The sequence below is a fragment of the Aspergillus lucknowensis genome, assembly GCF_044049455.1.
Source record: "Aspergillus lucknowensis strain CBS 449.75 chromosome Unknown BJX67scaffold_25, whole genome shotgun sequence".
NCBI classification, from domain to species: Eukaryota; Fungi; Ascomycota; class Eurotiomycetes; order Eurotiales; family Aspergillaceae; genus Aspergillus; species Aspergillus lucknowensis.
In genome coordinates, this window is record NW_027263569.1 from 215,707 (window position 1) to 237,331 (window position 21,625).

General features: G+C 51.0%; 7 protein-coding genes across 7 annotated transcripts; 4 read left to right on the top strand and 3 right to left on the bottom strand.

Annotated features, from left to right (window-relative positions):
* Positions 1 to 127: 127 nt before the first annotated feature.
* cef1 (putative cell division control protein (Cdc5)) lies at positions 128 to 4,871 on the top strand (the record flags this gene model as incomplete). The annotated part of the gene is made up of 10 exons (XM_071031272.1): positions 128 to 153; positions 213 to 246; positions 333 to 676; positions 730 to 2,681; positions 3,010 to 3,079; positions 3,175 to 3,202; positions 3,290 to 3,354; positions 3,410 to 3,444; positions 3,497 to 4,656; positions 4,713 to 4,871. The coding sequence occupies 10 exons, from the start codon at positions 128 to 130 to the stop codon at positions 4,869 to 4,871; spliced, it is 3,873 nt and encodes a 1,290-aa protein (XP_070885402.1).
* A 223-nt stretch (positions 4,872 to 5,094) lies between these two features.
* BJX67DRAFT_355718 (uncharacterized protein) lies at positions 5,095 to 10,220 on the bottom strand. Its single transcript, XM_071029327.1, has 4 exons — positions 9,600 to 10,220; positions 9,296 to 9,551; positions 9,072 to 9,242; positions 5,095 to 9,014 (listed from the first exon to the last, which is right to left on the bottom strand). Exons 1-4 carry the CDS (start codon positions 9,882 to 9,884, stop codon positions 5,710 to 5,712), a joined length of 4,017 nt encoding a protein of 1,338 aa, XP_070885403.1. The 5' UTR covers positions 9,885 to 10,220; the 3' UTR covers positions 5,095 to 5,709.
* A 45-nt stretch (positions 10,221 to 10,265) lies between these two features.
* Positions 10,266 to 11,437, bottom strand: BJX67DRAFT_355721 (F1F0 ATP synthase subunit f). The gene is made up of 6 exons (XM_071029328.1): positions 11,393 to 11,437; positions 11,249 to 11,307; positions 11,163 to 11,177; positions 10,893 to 11,043; positions 10,769 to 10,834; positions 10,266 to 10,714 (listed from the first exon to the last, which is right to left on the bottom strand). The coding sequence occupies exons 2-6, from the start codon at positions 11,294 to 11,296 to the stop codon at positions 10,689 to 10,691; spliced, it is 306 nt and encodes a 101-aa protein (XP_070885404.1). The 5' UTR covers positions 11,297 to 11,307; positions 11,393 to 11,437; the 3' UTR covers positions 10,266 to 10,688.
* A 173-nt stretch (positions 11,438 to 11,610) lies between these two features.
* BJX67DRAFT_381946 (ETC complex I subunit) lies at positions 11,611 to 12,370 on the top strand (the record flags this gene model as incomplete). The annotated part of the gene is made up of 3 exons (XM_071033115.1): positions 11,611 to 11,849; positions 11,899 to 12,009; positions 12,061 to 12,370. 3 exons carry the CDS (start codon positions 11,611 to 11,613, stop codon positions 12,368 to 12,370), a joined length of 660 nt encoding a protein of 219 aa, XP_070885405.1.
* A 900-nt stretch (positions 12,371 to 13,270) lies between these two features.
* BJX67DRAFT_355726 (deoxyhypusine monooxygenase) lies at positions 13,271 to 15,141 on the top strand. The gene is made up of 2 exons (XM_071029329.1): positions 13,271 to 13,849; positions 13,926 to 15,141. Exons 1-2 carry the CDS (start codon positions 13,368 to 13,370, stop codon positions 14,452 to 14,454), a joined length of 1,011 nt encoding a protein of 336 aa, XP_070885406.1. The 5' UTR covers positions 13,271 to 13,367; the 3' UTR covers positions 14,455 to 15,141.
* BJX67DRAFT_139277 (DNA-directed RNA polymerase I core subunit RPA12) lies at positions 14,461 to 15,233 on the bottom strand. Its single transcript, XM_071024630.1, has 3 exons — positions 14,902 to 15,233; positions 14,617 to 14,848; positions 14,461 to 14,563 (listed from the first exon to the last, which is right to left on the bottom strand). The coding sequence occupies exons 1-3, from the start codon at positions 15,014 to 15,016 to the stop codon at positions 14,545 to 14,547; spliced, it is 366 nt and encodes a 121-aa protein (XP_070885407.1). The 5' UTR covers positions 15,017 to 15,233; the 3' UTR covers positions 14,461 to 14,544.
* Positions 15,142 to 21,625, top strand: BJX67DRAFT_355728 (putative sister chromatid cohesion protein Mis4). The gene is made up of 5 exons (XM_071029330.1): positions 15,142 to 15,606; positions 15,668 to 15,857; positions 15,911 to 16,044; positions 16,102 to 18,118; positions 18,172 to 21,625. The coding sequence occupies exons 1-5, from the start codon at positions 15,444 to 15,446 to the stop codon at positions 21,002 to 21,004; spliced, it is 5,337 nt and encodes a 1,778-aa protein (XP_070885408.1). The 5' UTR covers positions 15,142 to 15,443; the 3' UTR covers positions 21,005 to 21,625.

Here is a 21,625-nt window from a genome sequence, read left to right on the forward strand (position 1 = left end):
CGCCGAGTTGCTGTCAACACTGGCCAGCGTGCACCTCTTTGTCGCCGCTAACATTGTTAGCAATATATAGAAAACAGTCTGAGACAGTTTTTTGGTTTGGCGACGGCCTCGTCAACTTATAACAGCCATGCCGGTCGTCAAAGGAGGTGTCTGGTAAGTTTCTCAACATCTTGGGTAATTCTTTGTCCGGCTCCTCGCTAACCCGTGCACAGGACAAATATCGAGGATGAAGTCCTCCGAGCAGCGGTAAGCTTGCATGCGCTGCCGACACGATTGAAAAACCATTCATAACCATTGCAATGCAACTAACGAGTCTTCCTTCTTGCGCGCAGGTCTCGAAGTACGGTCTCAATCAGTGGGCGCGGGTATCCTCGCTATTGGCAAGGAAGACTTCGAAACAGTGTAAAGCGCGATGGGTTGAGTGGCTAGATCCTGGCATTCGAAAGGTCGAGTGGTCTCGAGAGGAAGATGAGAAGCTACTACACCTGGCTAAGTTGATGCCAACGCAATGGCGAACAATCGCACCGATTGTGGGCCGCACTGCAACTCAGTGCTTAGAGCGCTATCAGAAACTCCTGGATGAAGCGGAAGCCCGTGAGAACGACGAGCTGGGTCTGGGAGGCCCTGCAGGTGCAGAATCCGCCGCACCGAGTGCGGACGATGTGAGGAGGTTACGGTATGTATCAGACAGTACCTCACGGCAATCCTTTCTTGCTAATCGTATCTTAGACCTGGCGAACTCGATCCCGATCCAGAATCTAAGCCCGCCCGCCCCGATACCATCGACCTCGATGAAGATGAGAAGGAGATGCTGAGTGAAGCACGAGCGCGCCTGGCGAACACACAGGGTAAAAAGGCGAAGCGCAAGGCACGAGAACGACAACTAGAGGAATCAAGAAGACTAGCGGTGCTTCAGAAACGTCGCGAGCTAAAAAATGCTGGCATAAATATCAAGGTCGTTACCCGCAAGCAGGGTGAGATGGACTACAACGCAGATATCCCTTTTGAAAAGCCTGCGGCGCCTGGGTTCTACGACACCACCGAAGAAGAGGCCCGGAATGAGAGGCAGCGAGAGATGTTTGATCCTCGGAAGCAACAACTGGCGAATAAACGTAAAGGAGACCAAGACGAGGATGCCGAAAGAAAGAAACGGAAAAACGATAAGAACAGCAACTCCGCTGCTTTTGCGGCTGCTGCTCGAGCGGGCCAAATGCAAAAGATTCGAGAGGCCGAACAGAGCAGCAAAAGAAGAGCATTGGTCCTCCCCACCCCCCAGGTGAGCGAGAGCGAGATGGAAGATATCATCAAGATGGGTATGGCCGGGGATAAAGCCAGCAAGATGGCCGGAGAGGAAGACGAGACCCGAGGTCTGATGGGAAACTACTCTGCGATTGTTGGGGGAACGCCAATTCGAACGCCTAGAGCTCCCCCGAAGGAGGATCATATTGCCAACGAGATTAGGAACATTAGGGCACTTACGGAAACCCAGTCTTCGCTACTGGGTGAGGAGAATACACCCTTGCACGAGGGTGGGTCATCTACAGGTTTTGATGGAATCGCTCCTCGTCACCAGGCGATAGTGACACCAAATCCCATGGCGACCCCTTTCCGGCAGGGCGGCGCAGTCGGCGCGACACCCGTGCCGGGGAATATTGGCCCAGGGGCTACTCCGTTGAGGACCCCTCGAGACCACTTCGCACTGAATAAGGAGATTGCTGGTGGACAGCTCGTTGGAAGTACGCCTAGGGAGCTAAAGATGCAGGAGAATCTTGCGCGCCAGAGCATCCATAGCAGGCTGGCGGCTCTCCCGAAGCCCAAAGAAACGGAATGGGAATTGGAGGAGCTACCTTCCGAGACGGCTGAACCAGCTACAGCTACAGAGTACCCGGAAGAAGATTCGGCGGAGCGGGATAGAAGGGAAAGAGAAGCTCATGCACGCGCAGCTGAAGCTGAACACAAACGCCAGACGCAGGTGTACCAACGCGGTCTTCCCCGACCGGCTGTGCTCGATATCGACGCATTGGTGGAGCGGATGTCGCATGTAACTGACCCTATTACTGGCATGATAGCTAAGGAAGCTGCCCTCCTCATCGCCAACGATGCGCGCAAATTCCCCATTCCCGGTGCCAAAGTGGAAGGGAAAGTTCGGAAGTTAGAGAGGCTTGACGACCATTGGTTGGAGCAAGCTCGTGCGGCTATTGCGGCAGAGGTATGCTCTGGGAAACTGCAGGAATGGGCAGATGAGTTCGATACTCACTGGTCATCTAGCCGTTCCAACACTCTCCCAGGGCTCTCGAATTACGTTGATGATGAAAATGAGGATGTGTATCAACAAGAGCAGCGAATGACTGGCGTCTTCGACAATGTGCAGACATCCCTGCTTGCGACTGCAGAGCAAGGGAACAAGCTGGAAAAGAAGCTCGCCTTGCACTACGGTGGATATCAAAACCGAGCAAAGACCCTCCGGTCGAAAATCACGGAAGCTCACGTGGCCCTCGAAAAGTCGAAAGATGAGCTAGACGCGTTCCGCACACTGCAGATATCAGAAGAGGCCGCAGTTTCCAGGCGGCTGGAGAAACTACGAGAAGATGTGGCCTTTGTTATGCGAAGAGAACGAGAAGTCCAGGAGCTGTACAGATCGCGGAAGGAGGAGCTGGAAGAACTGGTTGCGAGCACCGGAGGTATGGTAAATGGCTGGCATTGAGATTGAGATGCACACCACAATGTATTCTAATGTATTTCACTTTTCCACCTGCTATCCTGTATACTGCATAGAGTGACGCCAGAGCAATGGGAAGAGCCGGAAACGAATGGCGAAAAAGGCCTGAGGTTTAAAAAGCGCGAAGGCGGTCCGGTCTCTCCCGCCCCTTCCAACAGTCAATCCTCCATCAATCGCGTCGGGGATCCTGCGAGGTTCCCATCGCAAATATCAACCATAATAAGGATTTTTATCAATTTTACTCGCTCAGACAACCGGGGATTGCTCTGCGAACACAATGGCCATCAGAGATTCTCACGGGGAGGCTGCCGGCACCCCGGATCCCATCGAGAAGGGCTTTGCGACCCTCAATACCATCAGGTAAGCCGCGCAACCTTTCCGAAAATACTCAGAAATTTTTCTTCGTAACTAATGACCCCATTTTCATCGGTCGCATATGCTAACTGGCGCGCTAGGATCGGTGTGAAAGCCATGATCCACAAGGTGCGTTGTTCATCCTGCTCTTCTTGGGGTTCTTTTGCAAACCGGCACGTGACTATGGTTCACGAACGGGAGTTGACTGGCTTGCAGGATGGAGAGCTACGAAAAGCAGAAATTCTGTCCATTAAGCAGCGGAAAGATGGACTAGCTTTCTAGTAAGGCATTCCAGTAAGGTTTGGCTTGGAGAGATAATACTAATCATGGACACAGCGTTCATTATGTGGACTTCAATAAACGTCTTGATGGTATGTTTTGTACGGTGGCTTCCTCAAAAATTCTGCTGACGATTGTCTCAAGAATGGATCGCCTCTTCGCGACTCGACCTATCTCAAGAGGTTGAGTGGCCTCAGCCCGAGAAGCCGGAGAAGAAGAAGACTGGCCCTGCCAACAAGGTCCCGAGCAAGAACAAGCGCGCTCGAGCCGGTAGTCGGGACGTTTCAGCTACTCCGGATCTTCTCACGGGTAAAAATGCCAATGTGGGCAAAGTCCAACGCCCATCTAAAGCAGGCGGAAAGGAAAATCAAGGTGATGAAACTCCGATTAGCTTGTCTATCTTGGGATCAGAAGCAGTGTCTGCAGATGGGACTCCGAAAGCTGACTCTGACGATGTGGACATGATGGATGTCAGCTTTTCTGACGCGAAGGAAATCAAAGAGGAAGAGAAAGCGCTTGGTTTGATGTCGCGGGAAGAAGAGATTGAACGGCTACGGACCAGTGGCAGTATGACGCAAAACCCTACGGAAATCCATCGAGTGCGAAATCTAGATCGCCTTCAAATGGGAAAGTACGATGTCGAGCCGTGGTACTTTTCCCCATACCCTGCCTCGTTTTCCGACGCGGAGGTGGTGTATATCGATGAGTTCTGCCTGAGTTACTTCGACAACAAGCGCGCTTTCGAACGGCACCGGACGAAATGTACACTTGTACACCCTCCAGGCAACGAGATCTACCGAGATGACAACATCTCTTTCTTCGAAGTAGATGGCCGCCGACAACGAACTTGGTGCCGCAATCTGTGTCTTCTGAGCAAGCTCTTCCTTGACCACAAGACTCTATACTACGATGTCGACCCTTTCCTTTTCTACTGCATGTGCACCCGAGATGAAACTGGCTGCCACCTTGTGGGTTACTTCTCTAAGGAGAAGGATTCTGCTGAAGGGTATAACCTGGCCTGTATCTTAACATTGCCTCAATATCAACGGCGGGGTTTCGGAAGACTCCTTATCTCTTTCAGCTACGAGCTTAGCAAGCGAGAAGGAAAGCTCGGCTCTCCCGAAAAACCTCTCAGTGATCTCGGATTACTTTCGTACCGGCAATACTGGCGCGAGACACTCGTCGAAATCCTCACGGAGTCTGGGCGTGAATCAGTGAGCGAGAATGAGCTCGCCGTCTTGACCTCAATGACAGAAAAGGACGTTCACGAGACATTGGTTGTCTTCAACATGCTTAGATATCATGTATGCCCCCGGCCACCTATAGTTCTCTTGAGTGCTCGGCACTAACAACCTCATAGAAAGGCAACTGGGTCATCGTACTCACTGACCAAGTGGTGGAGGAACGCCGAAAGCGCTTAGAGAAAGAAAAGACCAAGGGATCTCGAAACATCGATGCTGCTCGGCTGCAGTGGAAGCCGCCTGTCTTTACTGCGTCAAGCCGGACCTGGAATTGGTGATCTCTTACGGACCGACCTTATATCTTCGAATGGGCTCGAATGGGCTCTATCGGTTTCGACGAGCCTTTTGTGTACATTTATTTTAGCCGGCATTAGCAGGGATATGGCGTTCGAGATGGCAATAGTTATACCTGGAGTCCGCGATCTTTTGGGGGAGGAACCTTTACAGTTGATTTCACACGCAAGATAACCAGATACAGTCAAATGATAGATGACGCCCATAATTTATTCCAGCATAGACCTCGAGCATAAATAAAACTTAAGTATCTCTGTTGGCGTTCCGTGTTGACCTATCGTGGGAATAGATTTGGTCAAGATAATTAAAAAAATGTCACATTTGCCCAGACTCGTTTGACCTGACATGAGCTATCAATATCACTCTGGATTGATTGCCTGAACTCCGAGTAAAAGTATGGATTGCGCATTCGTCACAGTAGCATTATATCAAATAAACAGCCAGCATTCATGCGCGCGTATTCATAAGGCCTCTGTGGCTTTCCATCGTCTCATCTTGAGGAATGGAATGGCTACTTCAAAACGAGTACAAAGGAAGGAGGTGTAAAATGGAAGAAGAGGTAAAAGAATATTGTACGGTGGGGGCAACATTAAAGAACAAATGCTAAAGGAGGAGACGATCGATGATTGAACCCGAACCCAAACCCGAACTTGAATCGAACCGAACCGATCCCCTCTCGGTCTGTTTCCCAGCAAGCGTAGCTCATCAAGGCAAACTCAATGAATGAAGACCCGAACCCTGGGAAAACACTATAAATCGAAAAGTGAGACTGTGGCTCAAGAACTCATGTGATAAGATCTTGAGGCCACTGTTTATGGAAGTTTAGCGGGAAGCACCGCTGGTGGGCGTGTCCCAAGAAGCCTTTCGCGACTGTCGCTGGGGTGGACTGCTTCCATTTGCTTGGTTGGAAGGTGTCTTCTTGAAACTGGAGTTATTGGAGTCCTCGCGTTGCTTTACGTTCTTGCGAGGCTTGAATGTAGAGGGTCCACGTGATCGGGGATTGGAGGTGTGAGAACCAGCTTTCCTCGAGACAGTCAGGGTTTTCGAAGCATCCGAACCCGGAAGTCGAATTGAGATTCGGGTTACTGGAGAGGTATCTTTGTCATACAAGCCGAAAGGGAAGGGCTCAACGCTATGGACTTGCATCGACTTCAGAGCCTTTGAACGCAGGCGGGCTTGTGAAGGTGCTGGTGCAGCTCGCCAGGCAGCCGGAGGGGCCATGGTGGGCACTCGTACAACAGGCAAGGAGCCAACTTCACGGTCCTCGAACATTGCTTCTGCCTCCTCGACTTGCTTCGCGGTTAGCTCGCCGTCTCCAGCTTGGGTTTCTCCATTGTACGGTAGCGATACAGAAACTGCAGCGATATGGAGCTGCACGTCAAGTGGCTCTTTCGACGCCGAGGAGACCGCTAGTGCATTCTTCTTCTCAAGAATTGCTGTTTTCTTACCGAAGAGAGTGTTGATCTTCTCTTGCCAGGAAGTAGCCGTTGAAGGAGGCCCAGAGCGTGTATTTGAAGCAACCATGGAGGCAAAGGTGGGTGGCGGGGGAGGTGGTGCGACAATTTTCGGAGGAAGCTTGACAATTGGTTTTGGTTGAGGGAGATGTACTAGAGGTCTGTTCGAATCACCGAAATATACAGGGTGCGTAGATACCTCTTCAGGAGGAGGCGGGGAAGGGCTTCGGAAATAGTCTTCTTCAAGCGCCAGCTTCCTAGTCTCTGTAGCCTGTGGAAAGAATCGCGAACTGCGAATAGGAACGCTGCCAAGAGGGCGCGCATGTGCTTCCGCGAAAGGAAGAGGGCCAACAGGGTGTTCCAGGCCGGACAGTGGGTTTGGCATCGGGGGAGTCCCATCTGTTGATCTCGAAACACCAACAACTTGCCTCTGTCCAGCTTGGTCACCTGTGCGAACTTGCCGCCAGGTTTCATTGAAAGTAACTTGAAGCGACGATTGAGTTTCACGGGCGGCGTTCATCTCATTTTGTAGCTTCTCATTCTCCTCTGCCTCGCGCTTCGTGGCAACAGCATGGAAATCGTTCCACGCAGCGGTACGGGCTTCATGTTGCCAGTGTGGATGCTGTGCTCTTGGGGGTCCAATCGGTCCAGGGCGAGCAATTGGGCTAAGGGGATCATAGGAGGCGTGCCTCGTTTCGGGAGATGGCAACGGAGATATAGTTGTACTTTCCTGCGCAGATCGTGAAGTTGCGGGGAAAGGCTGCGAGCTAGGAGGGAGTGGCGGCTGATCTAGGCCAAGGTGGTTCCGCAAATTCATGTCTCTTGCTGGGAAGTTCCCAAGACTCTGGTCGAAGATGCCGTTCCCTAATGTTTTGTCGTTGCTCAAGGGCTTCCATGGGTTTGTTATTGGAGCCGAGGCACCAACGAGCTTGGAGTTTGCTGTCCAGGGAGAGTATGTGTTGGGTACATTGAGGTTACCTGTCCACTGAGGGCTTTGTTCACCAGTAGGTTTTTCTGCAACTTTGTCACCAACGTGTTCCGGGTGTTCATGAAGCGGCGGGGATCCGTTGGTCGTAGGAGAATCCGCTTTGGGCTCCCGGTTTGGAGCGGAAGGACGCCGGGTGCCGGCTACTATATTTGGCTTTTCTTGGCTCCTTTCCTTCTCGATGAGCCTTTTCACTGTATCGGGATGATGGACTTTCATCATGCCGTACTGCTTTGGGGCCCCGGTAGGTTCCGGTACAGGTGGCTTGGGAGGTGACTGAGCGTGGCCAGTTGTTGTCGTCGCGGCCCGGGTCTCCGGGCTCTCCTTGTGTTTCGCCTTAGGCTTTTCAGGCGCCGGACCGAGCGCCTCGAGCTTCTGCCGAATCCTTTCGCGCTTCGCAGCCTCCTCTTTCTCCTCTTGCTCTAACCTTCGCTGCCGGGCTTCTAAACGCTTCTCCTTCATGATACGTTCTTGCATGGCAACTGCATCTTCTTGCGGCGCTTGCGGTACTGCGTGTTGTCTATCAGGAGGGGGAGGTGCAGCGGGGTGGGCGGAATTAGCGGCTGCAGGGGCAACCATTTCCGGACCATTGGCCGGTTCTCCAGGAGGCCAGTAAGGACTGGGTCCCTGTCGTAGAGGGGAGGCATCGCGCATTTGAATTTCTTTTGAGGGGTGCTCTCGTGGTTGGACAAATGATTCGATCATCCCGTTTGCCTGGGAGCCGCGTCTGGCCTCAAACGATCTTTGAACAGCGTCGTGTCTACCAATCGACATTCGGCGACCAAAGCTTCCACTTCCACCACTTACATTAGAGGACGTTCGACGGCGATTCCAATGAGCGCCATCTTGTCCACTCGTCCTATGAGTCTGAAAGGCAGCAGAAGGTTCGGCGGGTCCTATATTCTCGCCTTGCGCTGCAGGTCGCTGCAATACAGACGGAGCACGGAGATTCTGCTCGTTTCGCCAGGTACCTTTCCTCGGCTCTGGAACGGGCTCGTACCGTCCTGATCTGGAATTGTAAAGTTCCCGAGTCCCAGGCTGAGTATCTTTCCACGAACGGTTGAAATCATCAGCCGCAATCTCTTTTGGGGCAACAGGTGCACCAGCACTATCATTCGGCTTCGTTTCCTTGAAAGACGTTCGCGCTAAGGGTTGAGCTTGGACAGGTGGCATAACCGGTGACACTTTCTCAACTGGTGGTATTGGGGCCCAAGGCGACTTGGCTGGAGGAGCGGGGCTCGTGGAGGACGAAGGCGGTCTTTCATTGGGCCCTTTCGAAGAAATACTTGCGGTCCTTGCTTGCCTTTCTGCACTCGCCCCCAATCTGAGAACCGTAGGGTTTGGACCAATAGATGTGACGGGCTTGGAGGTATGTTTTGGGGCTTCCCTGGCTGTGGTAACCTGCTCTGGTACCGCGGGCTCCTCTTTGGTCTCAACTACTGTCTTTGTGGTCGTTTGTTGATTTGCTGGTATCGGTTCGGTGTGAGGTAGATCAGCCTTCAGATCGGTCTTCGTCCCATCGTTCCACTCGATGGTTTCGGGAGCCCAGTCGTCTTCGTCGTCATCGATATCAGCCCACTTTGACTCTGTGCCACCGCCATCTTCCTGAATTCTTGAGGTCATGTGAATTCCATATTGTTGCTTCAGTTCTTCGTCGGTGAGGTGTTTCGGGGGAGTCTGCTGGACCGCTGTAGGGGTGAAGCAGTTAGACAAATCTTGATGCCGTCGCATGCAGGGAGTCTTACGTCGATTCCTATTCCAAACTTGGTTGGGATCGGGCCCAGCTCCAGTGAGCCTAGCGCTGCTTGTGCCTGTCTTCGACAATGAGTCCCGAAGACTACTAGTCGTCTTAGCAACCAAGCGCGGTCGCGGATTTTGTACAGTTGTGCTTAGCGGGGTTGCGGAGGATAAAGGGACTATCACCTGTTATGACTCGCGTTCTTCAACTAGATGAGAGGTAGGTGCGCACCTTTTTCAGAGGTTTTAGTCACCGGGGGCGTCCCGGGCGCCTTGGGAACGGAGAACTTGGCGAAGGAAACGGGCTTGAAAGCCGTTGGCCGTTTCACTGACCCAGCACGGCTATGGACTTTGCTCTCCGTTCGACTGGCATCGGACTCTGAACCACCTTGAGAGGCCGTATCATCCCCACCATCCGATGTAGACATCACTCCATTCATTTCCAGTGCCCTCGTTGCTACTGATCCCAGTACTTGCTTTGATTCGTCCTGATTCTGGTTCAGCCGTTGACCGGGAATCCACACCACAGCACTCACTGTCAACACTTGATCGCCGTCCTGTCCCTTATCACTGTTTCCCGCCGGCGGTATCGTATCTATTTTTTGATAATCTGATTCGACTTTCGATTTCGGTTCGGATGATGCTGTAGCAGTAATGTTGATCTCCCCCTCGTCCTCTCCAGCAGGTTTCTTGTCGGTGGTGCTCGCAGGAACGCCGGAAGGCGAAGGATCGCCGCCCGACAGGGTTTGATTTACCACATCGTGGCCGTTCTGCTCTGCCATAACAATTCTCGAGTCTATGGGGGTAACAGCTTGCGACATCCGTTAGACATGTGTTTTAAAACCGTACATAAAAAAACGAGCGGCGAACGGGACTCGAAAACAACCCTGAATACAAGGGGGTATGGCAAGGGCTACCTATTGTTTGGGATCAAGAATCGCCACGGTTGAACTGTGAGCTCAGCTGTTTGAGCCGTGAAAAGCTCCGAATGAGCGAGAAGGCGGCGAATGAGAAGAGGCTAGTGAGATGTGGAAAAAGAGATTCGAGGAAATACGCGCTGGTAGAGAGATCTCAGAGGGTAAAGGTAACAGCCCGCGGAATCCCGAAAGGGAGGTCACGATAAGGGGGGCTCTTCTCTGGGTTGTTGGTGATCGGGTGATGGCTGCAGTCATGGATGAAGTGATGGGTTGAGTCTAAGGGCGGCTGTTTTCGGTTAGCGTGGAAAGGCCGCAAAGTGAAGCAAACCGAGCGGCCGAACTGGGGAACTGACCAGCGGTATTCGGAAACCGTCGCCCATATCTCGAACTTTTTTATTCTTTGCATACTGTACTCATATCTACTTGTTGTGTTCCCGTAGTCAGACTCCCGGTTTTGTCCTTCTACGCGGTACGCGGGGAGTTGTCCCTCCTCCGCTACCGCCATACCAAAGGAACCCAGAACCCACCGCATGCACGCACAACACACGAGCTTACATCTTACCCTCTTAAAAGGGTCTTGAATTGGAGACTAATAGCACAGGAATCTGGTACTGCCAATAGTGTAAATCTTGTCCTCTACAGCGAGTTCATTCTAGGGCAATGGTATATACACAAATTCCCCTAACCCAACGACGAGTCCGTAGTAACTTAGTGGGGGTGGTTCTTGTGGTGGCCTAAAATTCTGTCAGATCAAGGATACGACGAAATAATGGCGAAAGGAGTTATACGCAAGTGGAAGTAGTATTCCATGCTGTAGCCGAGAAGGAGGATACCGCCGATAGCGTGGGCAAGCGCTGTATGAAGCATTGGCGTCAGCTTAGAGTTGACGTACTATACATCCATATTACTTACGTGCAGCAGAAGGCTTGCTGCCGAAGTAGCGAGCTTGGTAGCGGCCGATGATGCCAGTGGGCTTGACTTCAGGGGCAGCACCACGGGGGAGACGGGCGTAAAAGTTCACCACTCGGTCCATGCGAGCGGCATCCTTAGCAGCACCAATGGCCTTTTCGAGGGTTAGTTATCGAATAATCCGGCTTGGTTAAAGGAATTCTTTCTGTCGATGGGAAGAAGAGATTGTTGCCGGATGATATTCGTGATTTGGGGTATACAGGACGGTCTCACATTTGGGGAAGCAATCTATAGATTCAGATGAGCACATGTGCTTCAAGCGAGAAAGTCGATTGAGATAATTTGAGGATGTTTCTTACCTTGGGAGGGATCAAGGTCGAGAGACCTCGGCGAGTGATGTAGCTCATCTTTGCGCGATCTAGAGGCAGCCCGTTAGCAATTTCAAGGTTGCGTCCAATGCGGATCATTAAATCCGCATGTCGAATATTCATCAATCTTCTTACCTCGATGTGAGCGAGCGGATCGAGAGAAAGCAGAGCGACGGAAAGATGGGAGGAAGTGCCTGAGAAGCGGGTTGTCGGAAGAGAACGAAGGGAGCCGCACAAGACGCTAAACCAAATTCGGAATTCCTGTCGACCGGGAAAGGTCGCAATACCTCACCTCATCAGTTTGCACTCGTTCTTGTTGTTCTGTTCCAACCACGATCGGCCCAATAGGCACCATGTCCCTTATGAGAGCTGGAAACCTTGCCTACTCTCGGGTAGGCAGGCTTACGGCCTACAACTCCAGCCGATTGCTTTCAACAACCACCATCCGTGCCGAATCGCCGATCAAGGTCAACCCTTCTGAGGCGCCAACTACCCCCCTTTCGGAGAGCTCATTGATCCAAAAGGAGACTCCTTCTGAGGCAATGGCTCGTCACCAGCCCGATTATGATGCAACCATCGATCACGGCACCTCGTATGAAGTATCCCAGGCCACCCTTGGATCATGACTGACACCAAAGTAGGAAATATTCTCCTGTGCCCAAACGTGTCATGGATGGAAGCGAACCCGGCGAGACTGTTCCTGCTGCTGTCCTCTCTGGCGCACCGACCGATCTTCAGGCTCGCACCGTCAGGTATAGGTCCTAGCTGAAAATGGTTCGCCTTTAATGCTAACACTTGTCAAGGATTTATCGACCTTCGAAACCCGCCACACAATCCGGGGACTGGCACTCTCACCACTGGAGGATGGACTGGGATATCTTACAGAAGGGGCATCGGTGGGAGAATCCCTTGATGGGCTGGCAATCATCTGCCGACTGCATGCAGGGCACACATTTGAATTTCAAGTCGAAGGAGGATGCCATACTGTTCGCCCAGAAGCAGGGCTACGAATACTTTGTTCAGGAGCCGAATGAGCGCAAGTTTGTTCCCAAGGCTTATGCAAACAACTTTGTCCATGAGCCGAAGAAGCTCAAGCATATCAGAACCAAATAAAACCGCCCCTCTTGGGATCTCCTGTATGTATATAACTGTTGGTTTGTCCCGGATCGGTTCTAGAGTTGAAGTGATTTCCCTTCATGCCTTTACCAACAGATATATGTGCAAATGTCTTCTCAAGAATGGCACGAGTGCTAAGAACCAATCATGGGGTGGTGGTGCATATGCACTCTTGCTTTTTGACTAGGGATCTAAAGAGGATAGGATTCCTTTGGCGCCGGAGGCATGATAAGTTACTGAAGAGGCATTCCAATCGATGGGCCCTGGGGAGAGCTCTTAGACTAATTTTTACTGTGCTTACAAAGTGCTTTGGTAATTTCGTTTCTGATCCATTAGGTGTGTGGTGACAAGCAATTGATATTGCTTGGTGAATGGTGCAATCAGTTTAGCCACGGCAATAGGTTGGGCAGTCTGTGGCATCAGCCTCAGGAGGCTATTTACTATGATTTGTAGTAAATATGACTGCTGAGCTTTCCTCTCCTGGTGTCCAGTTTGTATTGGCATATAAGTACTGGATTCCAATCTGACGTTGGCCGAAAGCCCATAGTAAGTTATTGTGAGATTCACCCACAAATATTCTGGGCCGCCTTTCATAGCAGAGCTTGGGGCCCTATCCAAGCACAGAGGGTATGCTGGGATCATTTCGAGGAGCTCACGTCGCTCCCAAAAGCTTCCAAAGAGGCTCCTTGTGCGAGAGGCTATCCATCATTAATGATTCAGATAATCTCTGAAACCTCATTTCGAGGTCCAATCGGCTGAATGCAGCAATAGACAGAGAGCCCATACTAGATATCGTCCGACCCGGAAACAATTGCAAGCAACTTGGAAAGGAAGCCGAGCCCGCAGATTTTATACCCCGTTGGAGCCGCCACCCCACCCAAATTTTATTATCAGCGCAGATAAGATCGTGCAGTCGTCAAAAAACAAAATTATACGTACCCTTGGACTTTGACTTCTGCCTTTCTGCCGTCCTTCTCAGCCATAAACCACAAAAATGGCGACAGATAACTTGGAGAGCCCGGATACCACCGTCCTCACCCTGCGAAGCGTTCTCGCGTCTGAGACTGAACCGCTCGCTCGCCGATTCCGCGCTCTCTTCTCGCTGAAGCACCTTGCGTGCCTACAGCCCCCCACTGAGAAGACACTCCCCGCAATACAGGCCATTGCTGCTGGTTTTTCCTCCCCATCAGCTCTACTCAAGCACGAGGTCGCATATTGTCTCGGTCAGACGCGGAATCGTGATGCCTTACCGTTCCTGCACGATGCGTTGAAGGACGCTGAGGAGGATGCCATGTGTCGTCATGAGGCCGCAGAGGCACTTGGAGCTTTGGGTTACGAAAGTAGCTTGGAGATTCTGAAAGAGCTTAGGGACAATAAGGATGAGGTTGATGTGGTTCGAGAGACTTGCGACATTGCTGTGGACAGAATTCTGTGGGAACAGTCTGAGGCAAGGAAAGCCGAGACTTTGAAGCCTAGGTATGTTGGGGTCGAACCTTTTGAGAACTTGGCTGTGATATTATTCTACCTTTATTCTCAGTCTAACGTGCTGTAGTGATTTCACCTCCATTGACCCTGCCCCGCCGATGCCCCTGACGGCGAAGGAGCCTTCGATTCCGGACCTAGAGAAAACATTGCTCGACACAACCCTTCCGTTATTTCAAAGATACCGTGCCATGTTCGGCTTGCGCGATCTTGCCTCACCCTCCGATCTCCCGACAGCCAAGCAGGCCATTGAATCACTGGCGAAGGGCCTCAAGGATCCTTCTGCTCTTTTCCGTCATGAGATCGCATTCGTATTTGGCCAGCTTTGTCACCCCGCCTCCGTTCCCAGCCTTACGGAAACTCTCAGCGACCAGAGCGAAGTTGGTATGGTGCGACACGAAGCGGCAGAGGCTCTTGGCAGTCTTGGTAATGTTGAAGGCGTGGAAGATACACTGAAGAAATTCTTGAACGACCCAGAGAAGGTTGTGAGAGACAGTATCATTGTGGCTCTAGATATGGCGGAGTATGAGAAGAATGGGGAGGTCGAATATGCCTTGGTGCCGGACTCTACAAACCTGGCTGCCGTTCCTGCTGCTTGAGTGACAAGCTGATCCCAGATATTCGTGAACGGGTCACTTTTCGGCAGGATAGACACACAATTGTGATTGAAGAATAGAATTTCCTGGATTCTAGTTGTTTGTTGCCTCCCTGTAACAAAAGATAAGCGGACGTTGGAGCTGCAGGGAATAAGAAGGCCATACTTATGTCCGCAAACACAAGTGTAGAAAACTGTACTTCCTTCGTCTGCACTGCGCAATTGCACCGCGGTGAAGTACATTTCTTTCCTCCCACACTTTGCGCAGTCCCTTTCAATCAGAGCTTCGGTTCTCTTATCTGCCGCTGTCAAGGTCTGAATCGCGGACCGCTTCGCTCGCAGCGTTGAGGGAAAGGCGCTTGGCTTGGATTCGGAGACGATCGTTTGTGGAACGGTATCTGAGGGCAAAGCGTTAGTATGTTCCACCTTTCCTCCAAACATGTAAACTCACCTTTGTTTCGAGCTCCGCAGACGTCACAAATGAGAATCCTTGTTGGATCACCAACGGAGCCTTCCAGCAGTGAACCACAGTCAGTGCAGAAGACCAAAGAGCCAATTGTAGACATATTAAAAACCGATAAACGGAAAATATATTATTAGCAGAGGTTCTGAGGTTGCAGGTATCGCTTGACTTCGATATCTGGTTTGCTTCTGGTCACTTTTCCTTCACTTTTTTTTTTCCTGCATGGGAAGATTTGCGGGCGCACGGGCCACGATCGGGGGAGCAAGAACCTGTCTGTAGTACATTAGCGCTGGGCGGTCAGGCGAGGCCGCAAGCGCAAGATAGTAGTGCCTGGCATTGAATTGTTTCGAACATCGGTTTGTCGTCCAGCCGTTCGCCAAAGCCTATCGGAAATGATAATCTGATGCGGAGGGGATTTCGGTCTTCTGACTGACAGCCATGTCTCTGAGCGGAACATGGGTTTTCCGCTTTCACGACTTCCTTCTCCCCGTTCGAACTGCAGCTCTTATTAAGGGACCACTGCTACCATCATGGACGAAAATTGGCGCCCGGCCGTTCAGGTCATCATCAATAGTCATGTACAGCCGCAGCCGGGGGGTACAGCGGTACCATTGCAGCGTCGGGAGAGGCCACTAGCCGTGGAGGAGGCTCTACAGTACTCCCCCATGTACAGCACCCCGATATTTGGATTAGGTTGGTCTAGTAAGACCCTTGGGGAAAGTGTGACCTTTGACTGATACCATTTATGTCTTAGACTGCGTACTGCGTCCAGATGTCGGTCGGCCCCCTACAACGAGCTCAATCAACCATATCCTCCAGTCCGGGCGTACTGCGCTGAACGAATTAAACGATGATATACGATCTGGACGTCAGGAATCGAGCCGGTTAGAGACGTCTCGAGAATATCTGCAACATCTCCTGGATGGCGACCAGCTGACCGAATTGTGAGCATGATTTCTCTCTCTGCCCTGGATGATGTTAACGGAAATGCCTTCAGCAAATTTAAACTTCCCATCGGAAACCATACCCCCCCACCTTCACTCGCTGCCTCTCACAACGTTGTTTCTAGCACCGGTCTACTTGGTCCATTCTCTCAAATGATGTTGGACTCTACGGATATTGCGTTTCGATGTGAGTTTGCCCTTCTCGTGATACATTTTAGGCATGCCCTTGGCTCACAGCGCCCAGATCCTACGGCATCAGACGCAGACAACAGGATCCCGCTGAAGAGAGCTATCCCTTCGGACAAAAATTCGATTCTGAATCACAACCTTGCTGCAACAGCCCATAACCAACATGTCCAACCCGCAAGCCAACTCTCGGTCGTGATACCAGTCAAGCCAATACCGACAACCGATCATACTCATGTGGCACCGAAGAAGAGAAATCTCAGCGCCGGTGGGGATGATAGTCTAACAACGATTCGGCTTAGAGCTCAGAAAGAAGAAGCAGATGCCGCTCTGGTTAAGCTACAAGATATTCTTCATGAGATCTTTGAATCCGAGGACCGTTTTGATCATGGGGGATCTGAAATAGCTCTTGATAGGCCAAATGCGGTCTTCTCTTCTTCGCAGTCGCTGGGGATCAGTGGGGCTGTCCTCTCCTCTGATGCTCATGCACGCCTTCAAAAGGCTATGAAGAAGGTTGTGGGCTTCAATAGACTCCAAGACATCCCTTCGGATTACCTTAATCGCATACAGAAGCTTTGTGAAACGCCAATTATAGCTGCACAGGCACTTGATTCGAGACTAGAAGACGCCTCAGATGAGTCTGCGTCCCACGATTGGTTGAGGAAGCTGGACGACATGCACAACGCCCTCCTTGCCGTCAACTCTCTCCTACTCACCATGTCTGGCTCTCAGTCGGAGAGGGACCTTTGCCCAGAGGATTTGATCGAAGTCATTCCAAATTTTCTTAGGCGGGTCTTCGATAACTGCATCATACCCGCTGTCGAAGCTCGCCCTGGAGGGAAAGACGGAAGATTTTTCGAATTTTGTTCCATTCAAAGGCGTGCTATTGGTGGCCTCATACAACAGAGTAAAAAAGCCCTGAGCTTCTTCGCCGACTTTCTTGCACGGATTGATGTCTCGGAAGGGACAATCACGGCAACTGAATTCTTTGCTGCAAAGCTGATCTTCGTGGAGAACTCTCACATCGAGAAGGATTCTGCTGTGGGTTCTCAGAGATATGAATCTGTTCGACGTGGAGCGATGGACGTTCTTGCAAAAATTTTCTCGAAATATCCAGCGCAACGCCCGTTTATTCTTGATGAAATCCTGGTATCTCTGGAGAAACTTCCGATTACCCGGCAAAGCGCCAGACAATTTAAGCTGGTGGATGGCAAGAGTATCCAACTTCTCACGGCGCTTGTCATGCAACTTGTTCAGACCACCGCATTAGATATCCCTTCACCAAAATCTGTAGGAACGAAGCGCAAGGTACCAAAGCTGGAAGACGACGAGAATGAGTCGGCTGAGGACGACCAAATCGCGGATGAGGATGACGATTATGATGAGCTGTCCGATGTATCACTGGCACGCTTAGCGACAAAGGTCAATCGCCTGTACGATAATGCATTGCGAAGCGCTCAGTATATTATTAAATTCGTCGTCCAAAGAGCGATGACGTCCACCAAGACTGGCGACCAACCGTACAGAAATATTCTCGATCTCTTTACGGAAGACCTCGTCGGGGTTCTTGGTTCCACTGACTGGCCTGCTGCGGAATTGTTACTTCGCATAATGGCGTCTCACATGGTTAGCATCGCCGACGCTGACAAAAGCACTGCCACGGCGAAAAGTATGGCCCTTGAACTTCTTGGCTGGATGGGCTCTGCTATATCTGATCTTATCTCAACTGCACAGCACCTACTTCCAGCAATGGAAGAATCTCATTCTGAGGTTACAGATTACCTGAAACGATTGTTTGAGGATAACTCAAACCGTGCGCTACACCCTCAAGATCTTATAACCTCCGAAGGACCGTATCGATTGACTCTTGAATATTTTATGGACGGTCATAATTCGGACAACTGGCAACTCACCAGTGCAAGAGGCTTTTTTCTGGCACAGTGGGCGAAGACCTTTTGCTCCATCTATTACAACACGGAGGACAATGACGAGGTCACATATGATGAAGCAACTGAGCACCTGGTGCATCTCTTCGCAAGACTTTTCTCTGACCCACTTTGGCTGGAGACTCATAGGTATCATCCCCAACTCAAGAACGATATTCGATTCGATGCTGAGGCTTTCCCAGGCAATATGAAAAAATATCAACCGCCCATGGGCGATTCGCCTATATTTTAACTGTCCTTAACTCTAGCTTTTGTAAAGCTTTCGACACTATCTTGAAAGTCCTCCTCAATTCGATTACTAGTGATCAAGCCAAGGTTCGAAGCCGCAGTCTGAAAAGTGTTATCTATATGCTTGAGAGGGACCCAAGCCTCCTTGATAGAGATGATTCGGTCATGCGTGTAATCCTTCGATGTGCAACAGATGCTTCACCTATGGTTCGCGACTCCGCATTGTCCTTGATCGCCAAATGCATTGCCCTGAAGCCGAATTTAGAGGAAGATGGGGGCAGGACGATTCTAGCCTGCGCTGGCGATCCAACAGCTGGTGTTAGAAAACGCTGTATTGGTTTGCTCAAAGATATCTACCTCAAGAGTTCTCGCACTGAACTCCAGTTGGCCGTTCTAGACAGCTTTCTCCAACGAACTATCGATCTTGAAGAGAGTGTAGCGGCTTTGGCACGTCAAACTTTCGAAGAGATCTGGCTTACTCCGTTCTATGAGCTAATCGAATCGGCTCAAGATGTCCCAAAACTGAAGGTTGGTCTCGCAGAACGAGTGACCTTGTTTGTTAGTCTTGTCCAAAGGAGTGAGACGGCGCTTGAGACACTTGGCGCCTGTCTTCGGAAACTATTATCTGATTCCTCCAAGTCTTCCGCTCTGAATTTCAAAGTTTGCAAAGCGATGGTTTCCGCAATGTTTGAGAAATTGATTGAGGGCAACGATTCCACTGGAACCGAGTTTCAGCAGGCTTTGCTGCAAACAATGACTGTGTTCGCGAAAGCGAATCCGAAGCTATTTCGCCCTGATCAGTTGGAAGCCCTTCACCCTTACATTGGACACCTTGCCACTGCGGAGGACCTGTTCTTGTTCCGCTCTGTAGTGGTTATTTACCGATGTGTCCTACCGTTCGTCTCGACTTCCCACAACACACTTTTGAAAGAAGTTCAAAACGATCTTTTCAAGAGCGTCGCTAAACTTGCCCGCTCGGAGCTCAATGAAGTTATGGCCTGCTTGTGGACCATAAACGGGGTCTTGCATAATACGGACCGACTCGTGAAGCTCACGATCTCCGTTCTGAAACCTATTCAGCATTACAAGAACATTGACCTTTCCAGCGACGCCAATGCAGCTGTTCTAGCGCGGGCTAAAAGCTATATCCGAATTGCTGGCTGTGTTGGGCGGCATTGTGACCTTGAAAAATACGAGCCGCACTTCAAAAACGCGTTCCCATCGTGGAAGGGCGGCTCGGTCGCTGGCCTCATGGTTGACTCGATTGTCCCTTTTACCCTGGCAAAGCAGCCCCATGAGCTGCGTGTTATGGCCCTTGAAAGCTTAGGTTCTATTTGCCAGTCCTGGCCAGCACAGTTTGGGCGGGAAGAATTAAGGCAGATCCTTTCGGCGGTTTTCGACGAGGATAACCCAAGCCTTCAGAACATCGTCCTCAAGTCCTTTGCAGACTTCTTCGCAATGCACGAAGGTAAGGCAGAGAAGTCCGTGGTGTCAGCTGCCGAAGTCGCGGACCAGGAAAGTACGACAAGATTAGGCGGGTCTTTGCGGGCAAGCGACAATGACGGTGCTGCAGCGTTGATAGCTCAGCATTTCTTCAAAGATATGCTCCGAGTCGCGCAATCCCGACAGGACTCATATGGCTTGACTGCCATCGAATTAATTGCCAGCATCAATCGGCAAGGTCTCGTCCATCCAAAAGAGTGCGCAGGGGTTCTAGTCTCTCTCGAGACATCCACCGTCCCAGCTATTGCTAAAGTAGCCTTTGAGACGCACAAGATGCTTCACCAGCAGTATGAATCCATGTTCGAAAGGGAATATATGCGTGCTGTCCAGGAGGCTTTCTACTACCAGCGCGATGTGGTCGGGGATACGACAGGTGCCTTTGCCCGCCCATACGTTCCGAAGCTCGCGCCGCTATTTGAGATCGTCAAGATCAGTAACAGCCGATATCAGAAGAAGTTCCTCTCCAATCTCTGCTCCAAGGTGAACTTTGAGTTAAAGAAGCTTGATGCTACCGGCAACCCGCCGGAACATCTTCTTCTTGCCCGTTTTGTATCTCAGAACCTCGCATTCTTTGACTACAACCAGCTCACTGAAGTCGTGGCAACTATAAGTTGTATGGAGAGAATCGTTTCTGCGACAGGAACTATTGTTGCCCACAGCATTGAAACGGAGATCTTCCCACGCAAGCAGGAAGCACCTCAGGGAAATGGAGAACCCGTATCCATAGCAGCCGCGGAGGCTCCTAATACAGAGTCACTACCCACTGCTGATCCGTCGGTTAATCCGGCAACTTTGCGACATCTCACTGTGGCAGCTTCTTCACTTTCCATGCTATGGGAAGCACGAACTTACCTTCGTCGCCTATATGGAGTCGCAGCTCACGTACGTAACAAGGATGGGAAACCCGCCGCTAAAGAGCTCAACAAGTCCGCCACGAAGGTACAGGGGATCACTGGTGATAGATTTTGGGAAGCGATTTCCCGAAACATGGCCTCGTTAGACAGCGAACAGGCTATGGCGGCGAAGTGCCATGAATTCGCCACACTCCTATCTATCGACGAGGAGTTTAAGATCGGGGAGGATGAAGACGCCGACGGGGACAGCCTTGACGCCACTGCTGACGCTGATGAGCCGGGGACAGCCTGGGTTGCTGGACAACGCCCAGTGAAGCGCAAAAGCTCCGTTTCGGGCCAAAATCCGCCAAAACGGCCCCGAGGGCGGAAACCCGGCTCGGGAAAGAAGAGAAACAGTGCGACACCGGACGCAGATGCGGACTGGGACTAGGCAAAACCTCTTTGTATTTTGAGTGTTCTCATTTTCAAAGTTTTTAGACGGTGCATCTTGGGGCAAGGAGAAACGGCGTTTGTGGAGACAGGCAGGGCTTGTATTCGACATTTTATTCTGAATTTCTTCATTCTGACGGGTTGTTACAATATATCATTCTCGCCCACATTATCCAAGATCTATTTCCGTGACTGGGTTTTGTTCATAGGATGTTCGGACGGGGTTGTCTCAGGTCGTGCTCTTGTCCCTGGTCATGCCGCAGTGGTGGGTTATTCTCTGGCTCTGACGATGTACTCTGATCGAATGAAAGTGCAATGGATAAGGGTCCCACGTAATTCTTTATGATAAAAGTCCCGGTGGATCCAAAACTGCTTGGTCGGTGGCAGAATGACGTTACCTCGCAGTTACTTTGTTACGATGAGCCCGTCCAGAGAAACTTCCAACTCACTGACAGCGCATCCCTCAGCTAAACTGAATTCATCACTTTCTTCCTTCAATCATTTCTTTCACTCTCTCAATCTCTCTTTGCTGTCATCTATACTTTGCATACTCCCGTGACGTTGACCGTTCGTTTTGGTGGCAGTCAGTCTCCACTTTCTCTCCTCCTTTATTACTGCTGCT